Source organism: Tenrec ecaudatus, chromosome 16 (assembly GCF_050624435.1).
Source record: "Tenrec ecaudatus isolate mTenEca1 chromosome 16, mTenEca1.hap1, whole genome shotgun sequence".
In the NCBI taxonomy this organism is placed as follows: domain Eukaryota; kingdom Metazoa; phylum Chordata; class Mammalia; order Afrosoricida; family Tenrecidae; genus Tenrec; species Tenrec ecaudatus.
The window spans coordinates 88,899,829-88,923,573 of NC_134545.1; the positions used below are offsets into that span (position 1 = coordinate 88,899,829).

At 47.1% G+C, this 23,745-nt stretch overlaps 1 protein-coding gene across 1 annotated transcript in view; it reads left to right on the forward strand.

Moving 5' to 3' along the window:
• Positions 1-23,745, forward strand: part of CFAP58 (cilia and flagella associated protein 58) — a 174,138-nt gene that overhangs the window by 25,291 nt on the left and 125,102 nt on the right. The window contains exons 5-6 of the mRNA XM_075533461.1: positions 20,713-20,994; positions 23,006-23,154. Coding sequence (XP_075389576.1) covers positions 20,713-20,994; positions 23,006-23,154 — 431 coding nt within the window. The remainder of the gene's footprint in view (positions 1-20,712; positions 20,995-23,005; positions 23,155-23,745) is intronic.

Sequence of the window (23,745 nt, forward strand, 5' to 3'; positions counted from 1 at the left end):
GGGAGGGACTCGGCTTTCCTGCACACATGTCGAACATACATGAGACAAAAGTCTTGCCACCCTCACTTCGAAGGAGCGTTCAGGTCGTACTTTGTTCCAGCTGGTTTGTTTGTTCTTCTAACAGGCCACAGTACGTCCAATGTTTTTGCCCAACCCCGTGATTTAAATGTCGCAGTTCTTCCAGGGTCTTCCAATGTTGACTTTGATGTAGTCCACTAACATGGCTCTTCTAGCCATAATACCTTATGTGGATTATATTCTGGGTTTATATTAAAATTTGAATTAGATAATTATATTAGAATTCTGGACTCTGCCTGTGGGTCTGGTCTCCTTGTTTGGAGGGCGTTCTCTGCTATGTGAATGCAGGCAGGATTGAATTATTAGATTAGATTAATTTTCTAATGTAGTCATGGGCGTGAGCCAATTCACAGCCTTTGTTTCCTTGGGAGTAACACCTGAAAGCCATGTTTCTGTGTAAAGGGCCATCTCAGACCTTGAGAAGTCCCAGGACCCTGGACCAGCAAGTACATGATTGGAATGCTGTCTCAAGTGCCAGACGCTGAGGTCAGAGGCCCCAGAACCTGCAGCAAGGAGACTCAGAGGAGCAGCACCTATAGGGCACCTTCTCACCTGGCCCGAGACTGTGAGACCATGGGACAGAGCGACGGGTGGGCTTCCTGGTCCACAGAGGCAAAGGTCAAGGGACCACATGGCTGAGAGGCTGAGGACCAGAGAGAGACATGGCTGCTGGGCTGAGGACCAATGACTGTGTCCTTGCTGTTTGCTGGTCCCGCCTCGTGGAACCTGTTAACTCCCCCACAGAATCCTCTCAGTTGAGAGTATTTTCTGTGACTCCTGCGTGCCTATTGTGAGGAATGATCTATCCCGGCATAGAAGCATGGGAGAAATGGTTGGTGTCCAAACAAAATCAAGAGGATGGAATGTGGAGTCATGTGTGACCTCTGCTTCGTGGCCGGAGGAGGTCAGATATGTCCTCCCATGCCATTTAGAGCACAAGCAAATAAGACCATTGAAAACAGGATGTTTTGGGTTTGGCATAATGTATTCCTCAAAGGGGACATCTTGCTGTGAACAGCTGTCGGGCAGCAGATTTGCCCAATGTAATATGTTGTTTGGTTTCTTTACTGCTGCTTCCATGAGCGTTGACTGAGCAGCCAAGCAAAAAGAAATCCTTGACAACTTCCATCTTTTATCCACTTATGATGCTGCCTATTGGTCCAGTTGTGAGGATTTGGGTTTTCTCTACATCCCTGTGGTAGATCTATAATTGTTTGTCAATTTGAGGAGTAAGAGTGTACGGGTGGAGTCTAAATTGTCAATCAGATCATAGCCAATGAGACCTCTGTGTGGGCATGGCCTTCCCCTGAGAATTCTGGGAAATCTGGGAAATCTGGGAGACACTTCTCTCTCTCTCTGTCACTCCCTGGGAGACGTAGCAGCTGACAAGATGGACCCACTCTGATGCAGAGACCCCTGCCAGCGCTGAGATGTCTCCAATGCCACTGGAACCAAAGACTTTGTACCCACTGGCCTGTGATCTTCTACATTCGGTGTCATTGCATGTGTTTCGTGAGTCTAAAGAGGGTTTTATAGATTGGTATCAGACATATGGGCTAATATTGGATTTATGGACTTGATCTGGACTGGGCTGGGATGTTTTCTCAATGTTCAACTGCTCTTGTATATAAATGTCCTTCTTATGTACATAAAAGTTTCTATGGATTTGTTTCTCTAGTGTTTCCGGACTAACACAACCACTTATTTAATTCTCATAATAACCTTGTGCAATATATATCATGAGTATTCACATCCATCAGAGGAGGCTAAGCACTTGTTCAATGTTTCACAGCTAACAGGGCAGAGATGGGATTTGAATCAGGTATTTGGGGCTCCAGAATCATGCCTTTCTCTATTACACACCATCCTTTTTGTTCAAAGTAAGTCAAGTAAGTCCATTGAAACATACAGCTACGCGAGCATTTCTTAAGAAAGAGATTCCAGTAGTTGGACAAGAGCATTTTAAAACTTTTTTGGAAATACATCTGACCTCAGAGCCCCAGCAAACTCACACATCCACGTGATGACAATCAACAGCCACGCTTCTTCGAACAACCCTCTGCTAGTGTAGGTGAGCTCCCCTCCCTCCTTTCTCTCTTATCTCCTCTGAATAAAACACAGGGCACAGCTCACAAACGAGCTATCGTCTGCAGTTTGAAAAACAAATACAAGTTCCTTTAAACCACTCTTTCATCTCATATCTCAGTTATGAAGACTTTAGTGCTTTGTAAATATTAATGACTATTTTCCACTGATAGATGTCATGTACAGTGGGGTTCCAAAGACTTGTCAGGTGATGTCTATCAAGCTTCTTTCTGGTCCATAACTGGTACAATTGGCTTGTACTGCACTACTAACCAAAAGGTTGGTGGTTTGACTCCATATCAATCCACCTATCAGGCCCACAGAAGAAATGCCTGGTTAACAGCTGTGTTAGCCTGGGTGCATTAGAGAAACAAATCCATAGAAACTCATGTATAAGAGAGAGTTTTATATAAAGGTTAAGTGCACATCAAGAAAACATCCCAACCTAGTGCTGCCCAAGCCTACAAGTCCAACATTAACCCATATGTCCAACCCCAATCCACAAAGTCCTCCATCTCACAAAGCACACACTATGACGCCGACTGCAGGAGGAAAGCCCAATCAGTGAATGTGTAAGCATCTCAGTGCTGGCAGGAGTCTCCACACGGCTGCTCCAGCACCCAGGGCTGCATCGGGGTAGGTCCATGTGGCTTCTCCTTGGGGATGTCTTGTACCCTGGTCCGACCATCACAAAGCAAGAAACCCGAGAACTCAAAAAGCGAGGCTCACCAAGCCATTTATTTCTCTACCCTTCAATTAAGTTCACAAGTGTTTATCGGCCAGGTTGGCACAGTAAACTATGTCAACAGCTAACCCTATGGAGCAAAGTTCTGCTCTGAAGCAGGTAAGGTCATCAAGGTCATCAAATGGACTTGACAGCAATGAGTTTGAGCGCTTTGAATTTCTAATTCCATGTCCTCTGCCATAGAATTCATTCTGACTCTTAGTGGCCTTACAGACAGGGTGGAACTGCTCCTGTGGGTTTCAGATGCTGTACTCATTGAGGAAGTCAAATGCTTTGTATTTCTGCTGAGAAGTGGCTGGTGGTTTCGAACTGCTGACTTTGCAGTTAGCAACCCAATGCATAACTTCTACGTTATCAGGTCTTCTGATTGGACACCTACTATCTGCCAAACATCGGTGCTAGATCACAGGTTGGCAAGCTGTGGCTGGAGCCCAAATCCAGAGTGCCATTTATTTTTGTACATAGAACACAGCCCCGTGCAGTCCTTTATGTGTTGTCTAGGAGGCTTTCGCACAACCATGGCTGTCAGACTGTTGAACCCGTAAAGCTTAAAATATGTACTATCTGATCCTATGAGCTAGAACTGTCTGGGTGGCAACGGTGTGTGTGTGTGTGTGTGTGTGTGTGTGTACGTGCATGTGTGTGTGTGTTCCTTTCCAGGGTTTGTCAACCGTGGAAGACTGGAACCCCCTGGAAAGTGATAGATTATAAACTCAAAGGCAAACATCATAGACTGCTTTCCCATCGTCCTGGAGGCTACTGCTTCATTTAATTGGTTTCCATGCTACTTGAAGGGAACCACTGGGTCTCAGTTCATTTTTGCCTCCCTTGTGCTGTGTTTGAAGGAGCCCTGCTAGTGTACTGGTTACTCGGGTTAGCTGTGATCCGCATGGTCGGCAGTTCAAAACCTCCAGCAGCTCCAAGGGAGAAAGACTGGGCTTTCTACTCCCATGAACAGCTACCCTCTGGGAAGCCCACCGGAGGCCGCCATGATTCGACAGGAGGGAGTTGTGTGAGCACCTGGCTCTCTGTGGGCTCCGGGGAGGCATTTTCTGTGGCTGAAATTATTCGGTGAATTTGGTAGCAGCTATCGGAAAGAAAGCAATTGACTCAGGCTAGAAAAAGACACTTCAATCCTTTAACACAAGAGTTTCCTTTTATAGACATTTCTTGTTGCTAAGAGAACCAAAGGGGCAATGTGTCAGCACCGACTGCGCATCTTGACCTGTGGGCAATTTCAGACACTGGCATTGAACATGGGAAGATAACCCAGATACATGCTCTTTATTGTGATCCCTAATGCTTCCCATGTGCTTCTGGAGCCCTTGTGTGTGCTTGGAGATGATTTTCTCTAACTGCCTTAGGATCTTAAATGTCCGTGCGCCAAGAGCTTTAGGAACCATGTCCAAGAGTAGCTGCCGATTCCCAGCGTGTGCAAGTTGATGGACATGTAAAGAAAAAGAAAGGACTGGCTTCTCCAGGCTGGTGAAGGAGACATGGTGTGAGACGGGGAAACTCATGACCAAAGTGCTGCGCGATACATACAAAGCTCAGAACTAGGCCCAGGTTTCCTCCCAGCACAAAGGGTGGGGGAGGACTTCCTGGTGGAGGTGACCCCAAGGTGAATTTTGAAAGGGCTGCCTGGGCAAAGGACACCAACTCTTCCAGGCAGAAGGCCAGCCTGTTTGAAGTCTAGAGATCTTTGGACACGGGGCACTTTCACATCAGAGTAGGATGGCTTCTCAGCAAAGGAATCTGTGCTTTCATGATTTGGGTGTTTTTAATTCTCCAGGGCCCTGGTAGCCTAGTGGTGCTGTGTTGAGCCCCTCACTGCAAGGTCAGCCGTTTGAAACCACCAGCAGCTCCTGCAGAGAAAGCTGGAGCTTCCTTGCTGCCATAAACAGTGGCCGTCTTGGCAATCCACGGGGGCAGTTCTACTCTGTCCTGTAGAGTCTCTCTGAGTCAGCATCAACCGGATGGCAGCGAGTTGTGTGGTTTTGAGTCTTAAAGGTTTGCATCAAGCCATTTGGACTTTTTAGCCAATCTGGTGAAGTGGTTTGGGCAAGCCCCGATCAATCGTTTGTCAACGCAACAATAACTCCGCCATCAAATCACTGCTGACCCATACCAACCCCGGAGAACAGGGAAATACTGCCCCTGTGGGCTTCTGAGACTGTCACTCTTTTTGGGAGTAGAAAGCCTCCTCTTTCTTCCCTGGAGGTTTCAAATCGCTGACCTCATGGTGTGTAGCGCAACACACAACTACATCAAAATCGTAAATTACAACCTTGGCCTCTTGGGCGAAGCACCAACGGAATGAGGTAGCCTAACCAGTCACTGTCCAAAGTACTTGGACTGGGTAAGTACAGTCATTGTTAGGGCAGTTAAATTTAAGGCAGGTGAAACGCCCAGGTGGTTGTCACACTATTGTCTCTTTCCCCTGGCACAAATGATCACCTGCAGTGCCCGTCACGGCCACCTCCAATCTGACCTTTCAATCTTCCTCATCAATCTGCCCAGGCATCACCCCTCTCTGGGTACCTAGAGCGCAGTGTGTCTGGAGACCCTTTGGGATCAGATGTCAAATGATCAAAAAATGTTCTGTTAAGTTGGATGTGCAGCCGGCTGGGGAAGGAGCAGATTATAGTAATAAAATATGCCCTGAACAGTTTCGGAGAGCAGTAGCCAGCTGGGACTCAGCTCTGTCATCTAAGGTGACCATTGGGTCGGCTGATAAATGATAGCAATATTCTGCCGTGTGTGGGCTTTCCATCTTCCCAGCAGCCAGCAGGCGAACGTTCGACGTAATGACTAGAGCAGTTTTTACCTCGTCCTTTGGGACCCTCGACGCAGGTTTTAGGACTTTTAGGTACCAAATCCAGCAACATCACACAAGAATCCCTATACAAACAGGGCCTGTGCTGCAAAGCTTTATGTATTTCTTATGATCATTTCAGCAGGGCCTCAGCTAGCTAACACGAGCACGGTCGGTTTCTTAAGAGGATGCATGCAAGATATCCAGCAGAACCCAAGAGAGCAGATGCCGCTGTGCATCCTTGGAGACTATTGCCAGGATCTCAAAAGGCATCAGCGACAACAGAAGGACACCCCCCCCCCGCTGCCATCCCTTCCTCTGGCTTCTATTGCCTGTACCTGTGGTTTCCGCCTGCATTCATTGCTTCATTCTTCCCCCAATGCAACCTGCCTTTCTCTGCCTCTCGTGGACATTGCAAACGCCGTTCCAGTCCCCGGCAATGATTGATTTATAGCTCTTTGCCCAACTATAAATTCCCAGGAGAAATAATGGACTTGGCTTCCCATGGTTGAGGTATCTCATTCACCCCTGACCCATTCAGTTATGGCCCGGAAGAAGGTGGCATAGACTTCTAGGGGTAGGTACTGGTCTCAAGGGGCCTCTCTGATTCAGTCGGAGAACAGGTTTGTGTTGGGGTTTAGTATCGTGCATGACAGACCTGCGGATGCGCACCCAGAGCTACATGTCAGTGTTTCTTTCTGCTTCTCTGTAGGCTGATTTTGTATCTGTATCGGGTGTTGTTGGAGAGGCGAGCTACATAATGCTGTTCTTATTCCCACATTACAGCATTCAGCTCAGAGGTCCTCGTTGGATACTGATAGGAGCCAATTAAACCCGGCTCAGACAAGGAGCTCAGCAGTGCTATCACAGCTCGTGATCATCGATTCCAGTCATCTAGCAGAGCAAATGGGTGTCGCGCTGACCATCCTGGAAGGAGCCCTGGTGGCAGAGTGGTTAGGCATTGGGCTGCTAACTGCAAGAATAGCAGCTGAACCCCCCAGCTGCTTCTAGGGAGAGAGATAGGGCTTTCTACTCCTGTAAAGAGCTACAGCCTCAGAAATGCAGGTTGCTATGAGTCAGCATGGACTTGATGGCAGTGAGTTTGTTTGTTTGTTTGTTTGTTTCTGACAGTCCCCAGTCGTTATGTTGACAGTCACTTCTTGGCTATCCTTCCAAGTCTGCCCATGCCCTTTTGTCCACAGTACACATCAGAGTCCACTGTTTCCCTGGAAGGGAGCCCCCAAAGCCTCTCTAGAATCGATTTGCCTTCTTGCCTTGGCATCTGCTCAACAGTATTTCCTATGCTTGTGTTTCCTTCTCCTCCACGTCTCCAGCTTATACAAGGGAAACCCAAATGTTTGTGGAAAAATTCCATTCCTTAGTCCATTTTCCCACGAATTTTTTGAAGCCCCCTCAAGAGCCATGCAAGTTCCCCTAATATGCCATCCTTATATATATATATAGACCTCATTTTATTGGGGGTTTTTACAGCTCTTCCCCCCCCCTCTTACAGTTCTTATAATAATCCATACATCCATTGTATCAAGCACATTTGTACATATGTTGCCATCATCGTTTTCAAAACATTTTCTTTCTACCTGAGCCCTTGGTATTAGCTCTTTTTTTCCCCGCCCCCTCCCTCACCCTCCTACCCTTGTGAGCCCTAAATAAATTATAAATTATTATTTTCATAACTTATTCTGTCCACTGCCTCCCTTTACCCATGTTTCTGTTGTTCATCCCCCTTGGGGTATGTGTATGTGTGTGTTATATGTCAATCATTCTGATAGGCTCCCCCTTTCTCTCCCTTCTCCCCTCACCTTTCCCCTACCCTCATGGTATTGCTACTCCCATTACTGTTCCTGAGAGGTTTATCTGTCCTGGATTCCCTGTATGAGAGCTCTTATCTGTACCAGTGTACATCCTCCTGTCTAGCCGGATTTATAAGGTAGAACTGGGGTCATGGAGGTGGGGTGGGGAAGGAATAAAGAACGAGAGGAATGTTGTATGTCTTGTAGGTTCTATGCTGCACCCTGTCTGGCTCGTCCCTTCCTTGTGACCCTTCTGTGAGGGGATGTCCAACTGTCTACAGATGGGCTTTGGGTCTCCAATCTGACCCTCCTCATTCACATCAATATGATTGTCTTCTGATGACTGATACCTGATCCCATCAACACCTCGTGATCACACAGGCTGGTGTGCTTCATCCATGTGGGCTTTATTGCTTACCTGCTAGATGGCCACTTGTTTAACTTCAAGCCTTTAAGATCTCAGACACTATATCTTGTAATAGTCAGGTACTATTAACTGTCTTCACCATATTTGCTTATGCGCTCATTTTGTCTTCAGTGATCATGTTGGGAAAATGAGCATCACAGAATGTCAGGTTATTAGAACAAAGTGTTCTTGCATTGTGGGAGTACTTGACTAAAGGCCCAATGTCCACCTGCTACCTTGATGTTTAACCTATAAATATATGTACATAGACATATCTGTATAGTTATATATTAATATATTTACATATGTGCATGACTATATTTAGACCTCTATAAATGTCGTTTGCCTCCTAGCTCTTTCCTCTATTTCTTTTTACTTTCCTCCTGTCCCACTATCATGCTCGCCGTTCATTCAGCTCTCAGTACTTTCTCTCAGCTGCATTGCACTTGATCAAACCCTTCCAGGCATTCTCCACCCTCCTCACATTGATTTTGGATTTCTTGTTCACTTGTCCCTGAGCTTGTTGGCTTCCCGCTCCCTTTTCCCCACCAGCCCTCCTCTCCTGTTCCCCCAGAGCTTTTGGTCCCATTGTTTTCTCATAGGAGTTGTTTATCTTGCCTATCTTATATAGATAGAATGCAGAAGAAGGAGGAGGAGGAAGAAGAGGAGGAGGAGGAGGAGGAGGAGGGGGAGGATGATAAAAAGGGCCTAAATAGCTCCAGGTCTGTCTGCTGACCCTTATGAATGTTTTCCGATCACGTCTGAGGAGGTGCCAAACCCTGCCCCCAAGTCTGACATCTGTTTTTGGGATTCCTCCAGGACTTCATTGCTTTGCTCTCCTTGCTGCTCTGCCTTTGTGCTTCACTCTGGCGGGGGACATGGGGGGATGTCAGATCGGACACAATTCTCACACTGTGTCTCAGGTGTTCCCCTGCGTGCTGTGGGCCAGCGAGGGGAAGTGCTGTTGTCTTGTGGTGGGCCCGGCCCTAGGGTCCTCTCTGCGCCTTGGCTGCTCTGAGCAGGAGTGTTGTCCTCAGGCCTTGGTGGGCCAGGGTGCTGCTCCCTCTCTCTCTCTCTATCTCTCCCTCTCCCTTATAGTTTGCTCCCCTGTGGTCTGGGCAGACCTGCCACACTCCCCGGGCTGTATCTTCAGTGCTGTCTTCTGTAGAGCATGCTTCTGGGGAGGGGGTCGCTGTAGCTGGGATTGGGGCTGGCCCGAAGACCTCTCTGTTTGCTGCCTCGTACAGGTATGTTGCCCTCAAGGCTTGGCGTACCGGGTTGAGACCTGGTCCTTCTCGTCCTTTCCTGTGGAGACATAAACAATACTCTCCCTGTGGGTGCATTAGTGCCCTGTCCCCCACTATCCATGACTTCTTTTTATTTTCTTTCCCCTCCTTTTTAGTTGGCTGCCATATGCATCCCTGGGTTGGGTCTGCCCCCTGTCAGAGTGCCTGGGCCTCTCCTCGGGCATTTGTGCATTTAGTGGGTTCTCCCATGCTCCTTGTGCTTTTAAAGCTTACCCCGATGGACTCATGTTGTACTTGTCCTTTTGTGCTTGGCCTACTTCGCCTAGCATAATTTCCTCCAACTCGTCCCATGCAACGATGTGCTTCATGCGTTCATCACTGCGTTTTAGGGATGTGATGTACTCCATTGTACCGTCGAACCCTGGATCGTGATGCCAATCCATTCTAGGAGGTGTGTTGAGATACAGTCGAGTTCTAAATCATTTTTTTCCATAAGAAATAACTGAAAATAGATTAATCCATTCTCGACTACCAAGTTTTTACCCCAACCTTGCCTTTTTATACAAAACATTACAGAGAAAAATTCAAAGTAAATAAGTTCTGAGTTAAATAATATAATTTGAATATGAAACACATTAAAAACGTTTTGAACAACTACAGTATGGCCCATCCCTTGAGACTGATGAGGATCTGGGTCTGTGGACACGGACGTGGAGAGGAGGGATGGAGAGAGTCATTGTTTGGAAGGGGAATCCCCTTCCATCAAATCAACCGGTAGCTGCTTTTCAGGAGATTTTTTTCCCCTTCTTTGCCTTTTTCCACTAGGACCTGGCTGGCTTTCTCTAAAAAAAAAAAAAAAGTGTCTAATGTGGTCTGCTGCTGGTGTTTCCTTATCAGTTTTCTAAAAGGACCTACTAAATTATCAACAACAATATTGACAACACAGTTAAACAGTTCCGTATCATGACGATTCTTTTCAAATGACTCTGTCTTAGGACCCATGTTTTTAAAAATCTAAAAACGGTACAAAAAGCCACAGAAACTAAGAAAATTATAGCAAAAATGGTTGGAACACAGTCACAAAAGGTTTAAACAACGCGAACTAACAACGCCAACTCATGCCCAGTGACGCAACACGAACCCCTTTTGTTGACAAAAATCAGGTGCGTGGGGTCGCATTCCGATGGTTTGCACTCTGATGCAAAATTTTCTCAACATTTCACGTCGAAATCTGATTGTGCCGAGTACTGATGCGGTTCTACTGTACGTAGTTCCAGAGTTTTTGATCCATCCATCCAATGATGGAAATTTAGGTTGTTTCCAACGCTTTGCGATTGTGAACTGTGCTGTGATGAATATTAGGGGCAGATTTCTGCCTGGAGTCTGTTTCTTACTTGTTCTGAGTATCTGCCCAGTCGGGGGATTGCTGGGTCCTCACATGCCATTCTTAAATGATTTTCCTTACGTTAGAATTTCTTCAACTTTCATTCAGCCAATAATGATTTGTTGTGCCAGTGGCAGTTTCTGGGGACTCACGGCTAAACAAGACATAACTAATCTGTGTCCTCTCATTGGCTGACAGTCTCAGAAGGAAGGCAAGATATTAAGCAGTCGTTCTCACAGACACACCATTAACTACCATTGTGGGAGATCCCAAGAAATGCAAGTCCATGAAACGTGAAAAAGTAGCCAGGTGGCAAGGCTGGTCAGAAAAGATCTGCCCCGGGGCAAGTAAAAGGATGGACGGGTATTAGCCACACAGAGGGTGGGATAGGCATTTCAGCCAGAGATCCGGATTCGGGATGTCCAGGCAGTTGGAAGGAGCGTGTTGAGAGACCAGTGTGCCAGTGTCAGGGAGGGATTCCGGCTTTGGAAAGTCGCGGGCATTGTGTCTCAACACCCACAAGTCAGTGTTTCCCTCATCCCGCTCTGCGCGGTTGCCTCCACATCTTTCAGGTGGGGGAGGTGGGCATGCTTTGTTTGTCCTCCTTCCACCCAAGAGCCTGGCGATGCAGTCGCTGACCAGAAGGTCCTTGGTTCTAACCTCCACCTGCTCCAGAGGAGCCAGGGGTGGCAGTCTGCGCCCACGACCATCCACAGGACAGCTCGAGTCTGTCCCATAGCGTCGCTCTGAGTCGGATCATCTCTGTGGTCATAGGTTTGCTGCCGTTTGGTTGGTGCTCCCTCGCGGCTAGGATCTCGTCTTCCACTCCGTTTCTGTTCTCCAGTGCACAGCACCGGGCTGGCAGGCAGCCTATCATGAAGCAAGTGTAATGAGAAATAGGAAGCGACTTTATTTCTGGTAGGGATAAAGGTAGGAGCTGACCCATTCTCTGGTTTTCTTTCTCTGAGTTTTGTGGAGTGTCGTGCTTACGCATTGGGTTGTGATCCGCATGATTGGTAGTTGGAAACCACCAGCCGTTCCGCGGGAGAAAGACTGGGCTTTCCAGGTCCATAAACAGTGACAGTCTCAGAAACTCACCAGGGGTTGCTATGAGTCAGCATTGGCTCCGCGGCAGCAAGTTTGGAGTTTCCTGGAGAGGTGTCGCCTATGGCTACTCTTTGGGAGTATGATGCCACCTAGTGCTCCTTTTCATTATTACAACCAAGGGAGCCCCATGGTTAAATTGATAGGCACACATTTTCTTTCCATTGGTATACGTGAACTTACCAACCTGCTCTCCTGCCAGCTATATATCCACAAATGTGGATGCCCATCTGCAGCGCTTCCTGTAAGTTGAACATGTCATCAGCCATTTCAACTTTCGTATGGCTCTCTGATTTCCCGTGTGGAGTCTTTCTGTCCCGAACTTAAAAGCTGCCAGCTACCAGGTCCTACCTTCCCTCAACTCCTGGAGTGCTTTCTGTGCTCATGCTACATCCTAAATGAGACAGTCCTGTTGTGCTAGCCTTAATGGTAAATGTTCCAGTCTCTCTTTCTTCCAATGCCAAATTATGGATCTAAGGGACAGTGACCCTACCTTAGTCAACCTTGTGCTTTCTGTGACCAGCCTTGCGCTTACCATGCAGAAAAAAAAAAAGTGCGTTGGCCAGACTGAATTCCTGTTACCTTTTGTATTAGTCTGGGTAGACTAGAGAAACAAATTCACAGACACTCACCTGTGTATAAGAAAGAGCTTGATATAAAAGAGCAATTGTATATTAAGAAAACATCCCAGTCCAGTCCAGATCAAGTGCATAAGTCCAATATTAGCCCGTATGTCTGATTCCAGTCTGTAAATTCCTCTTCAGACTCAGACAACATATGCAATGATGCAGAATGCAGGCAGGTCACAGGTCAGTGGGTGGAAAGTCCTGTGGTGGTGAGTCTTGTGGTCTTTGGGTGATGGTGGAAGCATCCCAGTGCTGGCACGGGTCTCCATATGGCTCTTCCAGCTTCAGGACTCTGGCTTTATCAGCGTATCTCCATGTGGCTTGTCAACAGGAATGTCTTGCAGGGAGAGAGTGTGCCTGGCCTCCAGGGAGCTATTTATCTCCTTAGTGAATCCAAATTAGGTCATCAAGCTGTGACTCAATTGACAGACTAGACTCCACCCCTTCCTCAGGTTGACAGTGGTTTATGTAGCTGCGACACCTTTGTAGGCCACTTGCTTGCTTGTGGAATAATCCTTTAGGAGTTTCCTAGGAACTGTGAAGATAGATAGCCCACACTGACAGCTGTGCTAGGAACCCCCATGCCTTTCTCCATTGCTGTGTACCTTTGGGAGTCTAATAGCTCTCTCTGGATTATAATGGTCCCACAAGCTGGTGGTCCCCATGTCTAATAGGCTTCCCATAAACATACAAAGCAACCCAAGTCCAATCGCTGCTCCCCCCTCTCCAGCCCATTTCCACTAGCTTTTAGGCCAGCTTATCTCTCCAACTTCGTCAGCCACTTCTGAGAGCCCCACCCCATCCCCATGATGCCAACTGTGAGCAGATGAGTTTAATAAAGGCATATTCCCGGGATAGTCACAGTCTGTTAAGTTTTATAGCTCTGGAAGAAAAAGATAGATCTTTTTCAGGCGCATGGCTTGGAAAAGAGAATGGTGGTAATTTTTCACCCCCTCAACTGGTACCATGGTGTGGGGAAATGAAATCACTTGGTCTGGCTCTTCTATCCATAGTCTTTGTAACCAAATGACTTGGGTGGAAATATGTTAGTGGGATGCCTGGGCCTAATATGAGGGGGTGGGTCCATTTTGCCATTCCCCTGTGTTGAAAGTGAGCCATTTCAGAGGCAAGAAGAATCTCCTGCCCACCAAGAATGAAGAGCCTCAAGAGAAGAGCAGATGGGGGTTTCCTGAGAGAGCCAGAGTCAGAGTGGTGAGTTTCCTGGCCATGCCTCTGGCAGGAGCCTGGCTTGCAGAGTAGGGCGCCCCTTGGTCATTTATCAGGGAGAAGGGAGCATTGTTAACACTTGCCTAAGCAAGACAAAGACCAAGTGAGAAGTCGAGGACCAGAGAAAGACACACCTGCAGGGATGGTTGAGAAGAGGCACCGTAAACAAAAGAAGCGTATTTTAATGCTTTCCCATCATGACTTGTTGTAATCAGTTAACTTCCCTAAGATACCCCCATAATCGTGAGCATTGCCTGTGAGCCATGTGTGGCCACCGACACGCATGATCAAACCCAGCAATGAAGCAGAGTGTGGTGGAAGGAAGGGGTGGTGTCAGTGCAGAATAAAGATGTTTGGAGCCTCCAGGAGGCACGTCTGAGCTCTGCCCCCTAGAACTCAGCCTTGGCCGAGTTGGATTCTCCTTCCCCGTTGTATAGCCACAGGAGATCCAATGTGGCTCCCATGCCTTTTGACACACAGCAGTGAACCCTGGTGCCAGTGCTTGGCTGCAAGCCAAAAGGTTGTAGGTCGTTGGAAGCGTGCCTCTGTGAAGAGGGACCAGATGGAAGCTCTACTCAGAGTCCACTCAACAGCAGGGAGTTCGTTTTAGGTTTTGGTTTGGTGCCTGGCCTTGAGGTCTTTATGCGAATGCATTTTGAGACACAGATACAACACCGAACGCAGCTACAATAAAATAATCTCACTCCTTGGCAAATTCAGAGGGGTTTGCACACAGGTTTATAAGGGGCTACACATATTAACAACACACCCCCTACCCCCAGTAGTAGAGACGGAGTAGTCATCACTGAGTTATTTGCAGTGCTGGGGAGCTGGCGGCAGCTTTGGTGCCCACCCCTTGGGGAATGCAAGTCAAATGTGGTCGATGCACAACCAACATGTGCAGCCCTCCAGAGACGGAAACCCTCAGCACTGCCCCCCTGTGGATTTCTGAGGCCGAAAATCTTTACGGGAATAGAAAGCCTCATCTTTCTCTCACAGAGACGCTGATGGATTCGAATTGCTGATCTTGCAGGTTAGTAGCCCAACAGGTAACTGATACTACCAGCAGGGCTCCTAAGAAAAAAGAGGAGGGGGGGAAAAGTTGGCCTTCCATGAGAGGAGCACCGGATGCTATAGGGGTTTTCACAGAGTGATTCCACAAATGTTTTTCCAGGGTGCCTTGAGCTCCGCGCCCTATTTCCCCCACCACTCGTGACTGTGAAGCCTTTCAAGGCAGGGCCTGTGTTTTCTGCCCCTTGGCTTTCACTCTGTGCTCCCAGACACAGTAGCTAAAGGGGTTCAAAGGGGATGATTTCTGGTGCCCCATCCAGTCGCTTTGTCAGTGGGAGCCGGTTCTTCTTCCTTCATCCGGAACCCTCCCTTCTGGGGCTCCAGTTACCAGCTCCACAGCCCCCCAATCCTTCTCCTTCCTCCCAGGAAGCCTTTGCCTTTTGGCCCTCTCCTTTCTCTCGGGGTTTCCCACGCACACCTGAGGACCTCGCCCAGGTTCTGTGGCCCCGCCCCTATTCATCTGGCCCCGCCCACTTCAGGAAGACGTTTGCATATTTCTTTGCGGAACACGCCCAGTGGGTGGCTGCGGACGCTCCTCGCCCCGCCCCTTTCGAACGCCCGCGAGCTCCCCCTAGGGGGCGTGGCGGTTGCCTGGCGACGGGAAGACGCGCCGAGCGCCGGGTTTCGGCCGGGCGGGGGCAGGGTGATAACGTGGCGCCGAGTTAGACGCCAGGGGGAGAGCACAGCCCCTTCCTCAGACTCCGCGATCTCCACAGGAGCCTCTGAGGCCGCCCCGAGACATCAGGATGACGGAGGTCAGGAGTCAGCGCCCCTCTCTCTGTCGCCTCTCGCCCGCCCCTCCCGATTGGACCACAGTCTGCGGTGGGCTCCTTCCTGTCACATCACTGATTCCCGTGTGTCCCATCATCACCCGCAGCCCCTGGGTCACGTTTACCACTTGCTCTGCTTTCAGTTCTGGGGACATACCCCGCTTCTGGCACTCTGCTGGGCGCGGTGGAAATTAATGAGTTGACACACTGACGCTAGCATGCACCCCCCATTTTGAGCTATAAATTGATACCATAAGTGAGCGTGGTATCACGTGACCACCCAGACATGCTGGAGAAATCACCCCTGGTTGGGAGGATCTGGAAGAAGACTTGTTAGAGATCATGGTCACCCCCATTCACGACTCTGCCCACCCTGCTTTAGATGTGGGTGCTCAGGTAGATGATCGGGAATCACCTCCATCTCCTCCACTTCCAGTCTACAGTGCCCCTTCATTCACTGATCCCTGTGGTATTATCTTGTAGCCTCCTTTCAATCCTTTATATTGTGATATATTTTTATAATATTAAATATTATAGTGTAGCCCCATCTCCATGCTCACCGATGAAGGGCTATTTCTGAAGCTCTTCAATGACCGCTGTCTGTCCATTATAGCTCACAGCCTCAGACTCTTGTCATTCACCTGCCATTCATGGTCTCCTCCTCCCCTCTCTCCTGCCCCACCGCCCCTCATCTTAATCACATGGGAGTTATTAGTCCTAGACAGTACCGACTATGTGATTTGCAGGATCCAGTGAAAAATTAAAATGTGGGACCTTTTGAGCAAAAATTAAGACAGTGGAGCATTAAGCCAAGGGCAGTGCCCATCTAAGCCCAGTAACTCGTGTGCCTGTACAAGTCAGGTGCTCACAACCTTGACTCTGGTACCAGATTCTCTCACTACCCCCTCCCCCCACTCCTCTAGCGTCTCTCCGTGTCATCTCCATACTACACACAGCCCCTCACCCCATCTCCTCCACTTCTACTCTTCCCTGTATAGGCTCAGTCTTCCCTGTGGTCAACAACTCCCTCCTTTCTTCTCATCCAGTTTCTTTCACATCCTCCACCTTCTTCACTCTTTGGGCTCCATCACACTCATCTGCCTCTGACAGCCAGGTGCCTGGGGTCCTGTTACTTCCTCCCATTACTGGTACTCACCCATAACAACTTTCTTCCCATGTTCTCTTCCGATTCTGCCTAGGTCACCTTCAACTTTTCTTGATTTGTTTTGGGCATTTCCTTTCTTTCTCCCTAACGTGATAGCTTGGCGTATTCCATTTGTCTTCATTCCCTGTTCATACGCCTCCCAAACTGATTCGATGAGGGTTACCTCATCTCCTAATCTACCTTCCCTTTCACGATCTTCTCTCATTTCCAACTTGCGCCCGTTTTCCTTCCCACTTAACCTCAACCAAGTTTTCCTTCTGCTTTGCTTTCACAAGTCTCCATGTTCTCTCTGACTCCTTGCTCATTGCAGCTCAGTCTCTCCCCATTTCCTTCTCCTTCTCCCCACTAGTTGGTGCTCTGACCTGAAACAGTGCCTCCTACATAGGAAACACTCAATGGATAGGAGCTGATGGAAGGCCACCACAGTGCCTCCCTGATACATTGATGCAATCTTGCTTTTTGAAAAAATGCCAACATGGGCTACTAACTCTACACGGTAGATACCAACTATATATTGGTCACAGCCAAGAGATTACCCTTGCTTTCCTTTCCGTAATTGTTGTTAGGTGCTGGGGAGCCGGTCCCAACCCATAGCGACCCTATGCACAACAGAATGAAACACTACTCAGCGTGCGCAATCCTCACCAGTGTTCCAATGCCTGAGCCCATTGTTTTGGCCACTGTGTCAACCCATCTCGTTGAAGGCCTTCCTCTTTTCGCTACCCTTCTCTTTTACCGAGCATGACGTCCTTCCGACAGCATGTCCAAAGTATGTAAGACAAAGTCTCACCATCCTTGGCTCTCAGAAGCATTCTGGTTGTACATCTTCCAAGACGGATTGGTTTGTCCTTTTGGCGGTCTGTGGTCCTTTCAATATTCTCCACCAATATGGCAGTTCAGACACACCCATTCTTCCTTTTAATAGCAGTAGGGTATTAATAACAATTTGAACAAATCTTTTCTGCCCAGAAAGTTTCTTCAAAACTTTTATATTTTGGAAAAATTTCTGTTCCCGTAATCACTGCCAAGTGTACAGGGAACACCTGGCCCACAAACAAATCAGTAGGCTGGTGATCACGTGTGGGCATTAATACCATTTACAGGCCGGAGCCGAGAACATTGCCGTGATAAATGTGTGTGTGTGCTCACGTTTAGTATCAACAAGAGGAAAGCACAGAAGAGAGGCGGCAGTTGCATATTGCCTTAATATGATTTTTGCTCCTTTGTGAAATGGTTACATTACAATAATCTGCTTTTAGGAAGAAAGTTCAAAATTAGTACTAACATTGTTATACGAGATGGAATCGGCGTGCTTGTGAGGCCCCAACGGTTTTAGGGCGAATCTCCCTCAAGACGGCATTTGGTTTGCATCTCATCTTTAGAGATTTAATTAGCAGTATATGTGTTTTTGAAGACCCCAAATAACTACACTTGTCAAAGCAGAAGGTAAACTGGACTACTTATTCAAAATCTTCAGGGAGCATTGAAATTTCACTCCATTCCTAGAGATTTCCTCCATTGTGCCTTTGATTAGCAATAGAGTTTTGATGTCAAAGTTGTGTGTGTAAAATATTGTGTCCTGGTTTTGTTTCTCTAGAGAACCCTGTCTGACACAAAGACCCTACAGGTCTTGTCCCTTGTGTGCTCTGAAATCTCGACTGGTGGTCATGGGCTGCCAATCAATATGCTCCACATCCTGCAAAAGGCCAATCATGCCGTTGGTCGTCTCTTCCCAACTCCCTGGCTTTTTGCCTACTTGGGCTTCTACCAAGGTCATGAGTCTTTTCCCAAGCTTGGTTCTGCTAGGATACCCTTTCCCCTCACATGTACCTTGTGAAAACTCTGCTCTTCTCTTTCATCCTGCTCAAATGCCATCTCCATGATGGAATTTGCTCTCATTGTTGTTATTGAGAGTCATTACTTCTTCCTGTAGGCTTGTACAGGGTCGATGCATGTAGAACTCTGACTTTACTGGTGTCGCTGTAGGGAGATGCGGTTGAACTGGTTCTGACTCATTGAGTTTCTGTGCACAGTAGGACCACTCACTGCTCAGTCCTGCATGATCCTCACAATCACTGTTATGTTTGTGCCCATTGTTGTGGCTGCTACATAAATCCATCCTGTTGAGGGCCTGTTCTTGGTTGCTGACCTTGTATGTTACCAAACAAGCTATCCTTCTCTAGACACTGCAACCTTCTGATAATGTGTGCAAAGGGCAGGAGCCAAAGTCTCCCCTTCTAAGGAGCCGAAGTCTCCCCTTCTAAGGAGCATTCTGACTTGTGTTTCTTTCCAAACACATTTGTGCATTCTTCTGGCAGTCCGTGGTATCTTCAGCGTTCTTAACCAATTTCTTAATTCAAAAGCATCAGCTCTTCTTTGGTCATCCCTGTTCACTCTCCAGCTTTGGTGTGCGTATGAGGTGACAGGGAACCCCGTGTTTTCCTCTGGTGTACCTTAGTCCTCAAAGCAACATTTCTGGCAGGTAACCAGTCTCACACTTCCATTACTTGAATGATACTCCATTGGCTGTTGGGGTTTAAATTCACTTTGGGAGGACCTTGGCATTTTCTACAGGTGCCGCCACCGAATTTACACACGGCACATGTTCAACACATGCTTCCTGAATGCGCGCCATGCTAACCACACCCGTTCTCTTTTAAAAGATGATTGTGCTGTATTTCACAGGGATCTGGCAAGTAAGAATCCCTGGGTTCTTATCTAATTCGTAGCCTGGCTTGCTTTCATCACATACTGTTTATACTCGAGTATCAGCCGACCCGAATATCAGCCGAGGCACCTAATTTTACCACAAAAACTGCATAAAAATGTGCTGGAAAACGCAACTTATACATGAGTATATATGGTATATATGTCTGGGTTATATTTTTAAAATATGCTTTCCCCAAGCAATCAGTCCCTGGAGGTAGTAAATCATTTAGCCCTCAGCTCCTACCCCCCAGGTCATCTCATAAGCACACGAAAGCTGGAGACTGTGTGGCTTGAACCCGCGGAGAAGTGCCTCAAAAGGAAGACCAGGTAGTCTCTTCCCAAGAGAGATCTTAAAGGAACACAATTCTACTCTGAGGCATATCAGTTCCTCAAGAATCGGTACTGACTTTGTAAAATAAATAAATTGTTTTAAAAATCATGAAAGGTGGCTTTGGAAAAGGCTGTGAGCATTGCTCACTGGGGTATTTGAAAATACTACTTGTGGGGATGATCTAGCCCATTTTTTTAAAAAAAGGAATAAAAATGGCATCCCTCAGGTGGGTTTCAGCAGGTGCTCGTGATTTCATGGTACATGTTCCGAGACTTCCCGTTGCCTGGCCTCAACATGTCATGGCTTGGTCTGCAGCCCTGGGAAGCAGGCTGCAAGGAAGGGCTTGACCTAGGTTCTCCCACCTAACAGATGCCACAAGGTGCAGGCTATGTGACTATTCCAGTAGTATTCATATGACTGCATCGGTCTGTCGACTAGGGCCCTCTCACCTCCCCGCTGTCTTAATTTCTTCTTGTCTTTCATCTACAGCATATGGAGAGTCATTTCTTTAAAAAATTTTTTTTATTAATAAATCTTTTTATTGGGGCTCATACAGCTCTTATCACAATCCATACATACATCAATTGAGCAAAGCACCCTTATACATTCGTTGCCCTCGGCATTCTCAAAATTCGCCTTCCATTTGAGTTCCTGGAATCAGCTCGGTTTCCTCCCCCCACTCCCTCCACACCCCCCCTTCCCCCTGCACTCTTAATAGTTTATAAATAATTATTTTATCTTATTTTACACTGCCTGTCCAGAGTCTCCCCTCACCCACCTTCCCGTTGCCCATCCCCCAGAGAGGAGGTTACACATAGATCTCCAAGATCGTTCTCCCTTTCTACACCCCCTTCCCTCCCGGTGTCGCCACTCCCACCGCTGGTCCTGAGGGGTTCATCCGTCCTAGATTCCCTGTGTTTCCAGATCCCTACTGCACCGCTGTGCATCCTCTGGTCTAACCAGGTCCTCAAGGTAGAATTGGGGTCATGATAATTGGGAGGGGAGGAAGCGTTCAAGAACTAGAGGCAGGTTTTGAGTTTCATTGTTGCTACACTGAATCCTGAATGGGAGGGTCCTTTCTTAACAGCGATGGTGTGAATGTTGACATGGCCACTCCTGTCTCTGCTCTTTTGGACAGGAAAAGCCCGACAAGATAGTGCTGGAGGAAACGGCATTTGAAGAAATCGAGAGGGATTTCCATGAGGTTCTCAATGAACTTTCAGGAGACAGAAGTCTGGAGAAATTTAGGATTGAATATGAGAAGCTGCATACGGTAATGAAAAGGTCGTATGAAAACGAGAGGCGGCTGATGGCCAAGTGCAGAGAGCTAAACGCAGAGATCGTGGTTAATTCTGCGAAGGTCGCCACTGCGCTGAAGCTCTCTCAGGATGACCAGACCACCATTGCCTCCTTGAAGAAGGTCAGTCATGTCTAGAAGTGAACCCCCAAGAGAGCCCACCCAACTGCATCCTTTATTTAAAGCATCACCCTTTCATTAGCCTGGCAGCTCCAGGTTGGGGGGGTGGGTAGTCAATGAGTTAACTAAGGAAACATTTGCATGATTTACATATTCTCTAAGCCTAGGGACCAATGTTCATTTCCAAATAAAATAATTAGCCTGGGTGAATTTCATCTTGCAGAAAACAATGTAGACCCCTTCTGGTTTAGCTTTCTGCGAACAAATAAGCAAAAAGAACGGCAGATGAGTACATGCAATGTTATCCATCTCAAAGGTGAGCCATTCAGTAGTGGGCGGCAGTGGCTCGTTAAAGATCATCGCACCATTTCTACCTTTCCCTGAAGGTTTAGGAGCGATCAATCTGAGCATTCCCAGATGGTAATTTTCATGATGTTTCTTCCTTTGCTTCTCCCCGGCTCCTCCAAGTCCTCATCAGGGGAGAATCAGCCTAGTGGGAGCGTGAGGAAGTCTGGCTTCATTTTTATCCGTCCTCAGAGTTAAGCTGATCTCTGCTCCATGTAAGAGTGGACGTGACAGGACGTTGAGAGGTTTTCATTTACAATGAAAATCTTCACGAAGACAGCGAATGTATAACATCTGGACTTCATTCCCCCGAGAGGCTCCGGTTTTGGATGTCAGTGGATAACAACCACTTACAAAAGATGGCTCCTCTGCTGTCTCAGCAACTGCTTTCTTTTTGGTGCCCAATTGTGTAGTGACATTTTCTTCTTCTCCTCCTTGCCAACAAAATCAAATAAGAAGGCTTCCAATCACTTTATGATTTGATTTAAAAAAATTTAATATTTAAAAACTGGAAATAGAAATCATGAATTAATTAAAATCTAATTGGTGAAGGTGATTTACGTAAGCCTCGTCTACTCCTCTTTCCATCGAAATATCCTTCACTTGTTTTTCCAGAAACAGCACACATGGTTGTTCCAAAGGAACATCCCCACAAATTGGCATTTTGTTTCAAATCACTGCATTTTGAGCCCTGCTTACCTAAGAGACATTCTTCTCACGTCCATGGAAAAACACGGATCTATTACATCGAATGAAATGCTCTCATTGACTCATTTTACTTCCTGGGAGCCTATAGATGGAATATCTTTCCCTCAACTTTATTGGTTTGTACCCGTAGAGACCCACATTTCACTTGACAACTTTTAGTAAGAAAGTTAAGCGAGGGTATACAATTCAAGGCTGTTATACCACGTAGGATGTTTGCTCACTCATTTACTCAAAGGGAGTTCGCTCAAGAATTTTACCTTTGCATATTTATTTGAATATTCCACAGAACATTTCAGAATAGCAAGGAGACTGGAGTGGAACGAGTCCCTGTCTCCATTCTTCGCCATATGCATTTGCCGAGAAGGCTTGGGCAGCTTGGGTTTCAGGCAATGGGAGTTGCCAGTGTCCTCATGCACAGCTGGGTACAGAGCAAACCCGGTTGCCCCGCATTGTTCCAAAGCTCACACAGCCAGCAGGGAGCTCACTTGGAACCCGAGGGCAATATATATATAAAATTTGATATATATCCAAAACTTAAAATTTTAAGGCCGGGACATCTAACTATTTCTTATGTGCCCAAATTTATTATTATTTTTCTCTATCAAACATCTGGACTAGGGAATCCTAGAAGCGTTCATTCCTAATTTTGCGAGCCTATAGTAATATCTTCATTAGAAATAGTTGTCCTTGTTATTCAGCCCTTACAGCGTGTAAACCTTGTAGTTCCACTCACCTATAAAATAGCTTTTGTCACGTCACCTCCTTAAATGTGAGGTTCAGTGCCGACTAGCTCACGTGGAACAGACAGCTCAGTAAGTGAGTGAGTGCTTAATGTGCCTTATCTAATTTTCTCTTATAAACAACTGTAGTCATATAGTCATGATCTTGCTCCCTTTACTCGGGTCGTCTTGACTCGGAGTCCAGTTTGCTTTCCCTCTCCGATGTCCCGTGGCCCCTCCAGGAAATTGAGAAGGCCTGGAAGATGGTGGACTCTGCCTATGACAAGGAACAGAAGGCAAAGGAGACCATTCTTGCATTGAAAGAGGAAATCGTGAACTTGACCAAGCTGGTTGAGCAAGGCTCCGGATTATCAATGGATCAAGATAGCAAGTAGGTCACAGACGTCTTCATGTGCGTTGAAGTTCGCAGATGGCTCCTTCTTGAAAAGAGAGCTGGGTTTTGCCAGTGTCTTCTTGAACTTTCTCTGTGGTGCAAGACTGTGCCTGAATGGGTTCCTGGTGATTGTTTTCTTTGCATTGCTGTTTTCTCTTTCTCAAATCCCCGTTCTCTACATTCAAGAACTTCTAATTTGTGTTTATATTCAACTTCCAAGTCAAAACCCAAAACAACACAAAACCGTTACTATCATCTCAAAATGAGTCAAGATTTTAGGTTTTTTAGCCAAACGTTTGTAGACTGAAATGGACTGCCTTTCTACTCAGACTCCCAGCACCTCAAATACATTCCCCGTGATGAAATGTATCACCCTCCTCCCTACCCCTATAGGATCTAACCCAGAACACAGAATTGTTCTTCGTCTCTGCTTTCCCTGTGGCCCTGAAACTGTAGTGCTGACTCAGTCTTTAAAATCTTACTTTGGCCTCTCCAAACACCCCATCCTCAGTGCTCCTGCCTTGGTTTGCGCCTCTACTTCTCTGCTGGACTTTATAGCAACCTCCCTGCCCATCTTTATTCCGACCC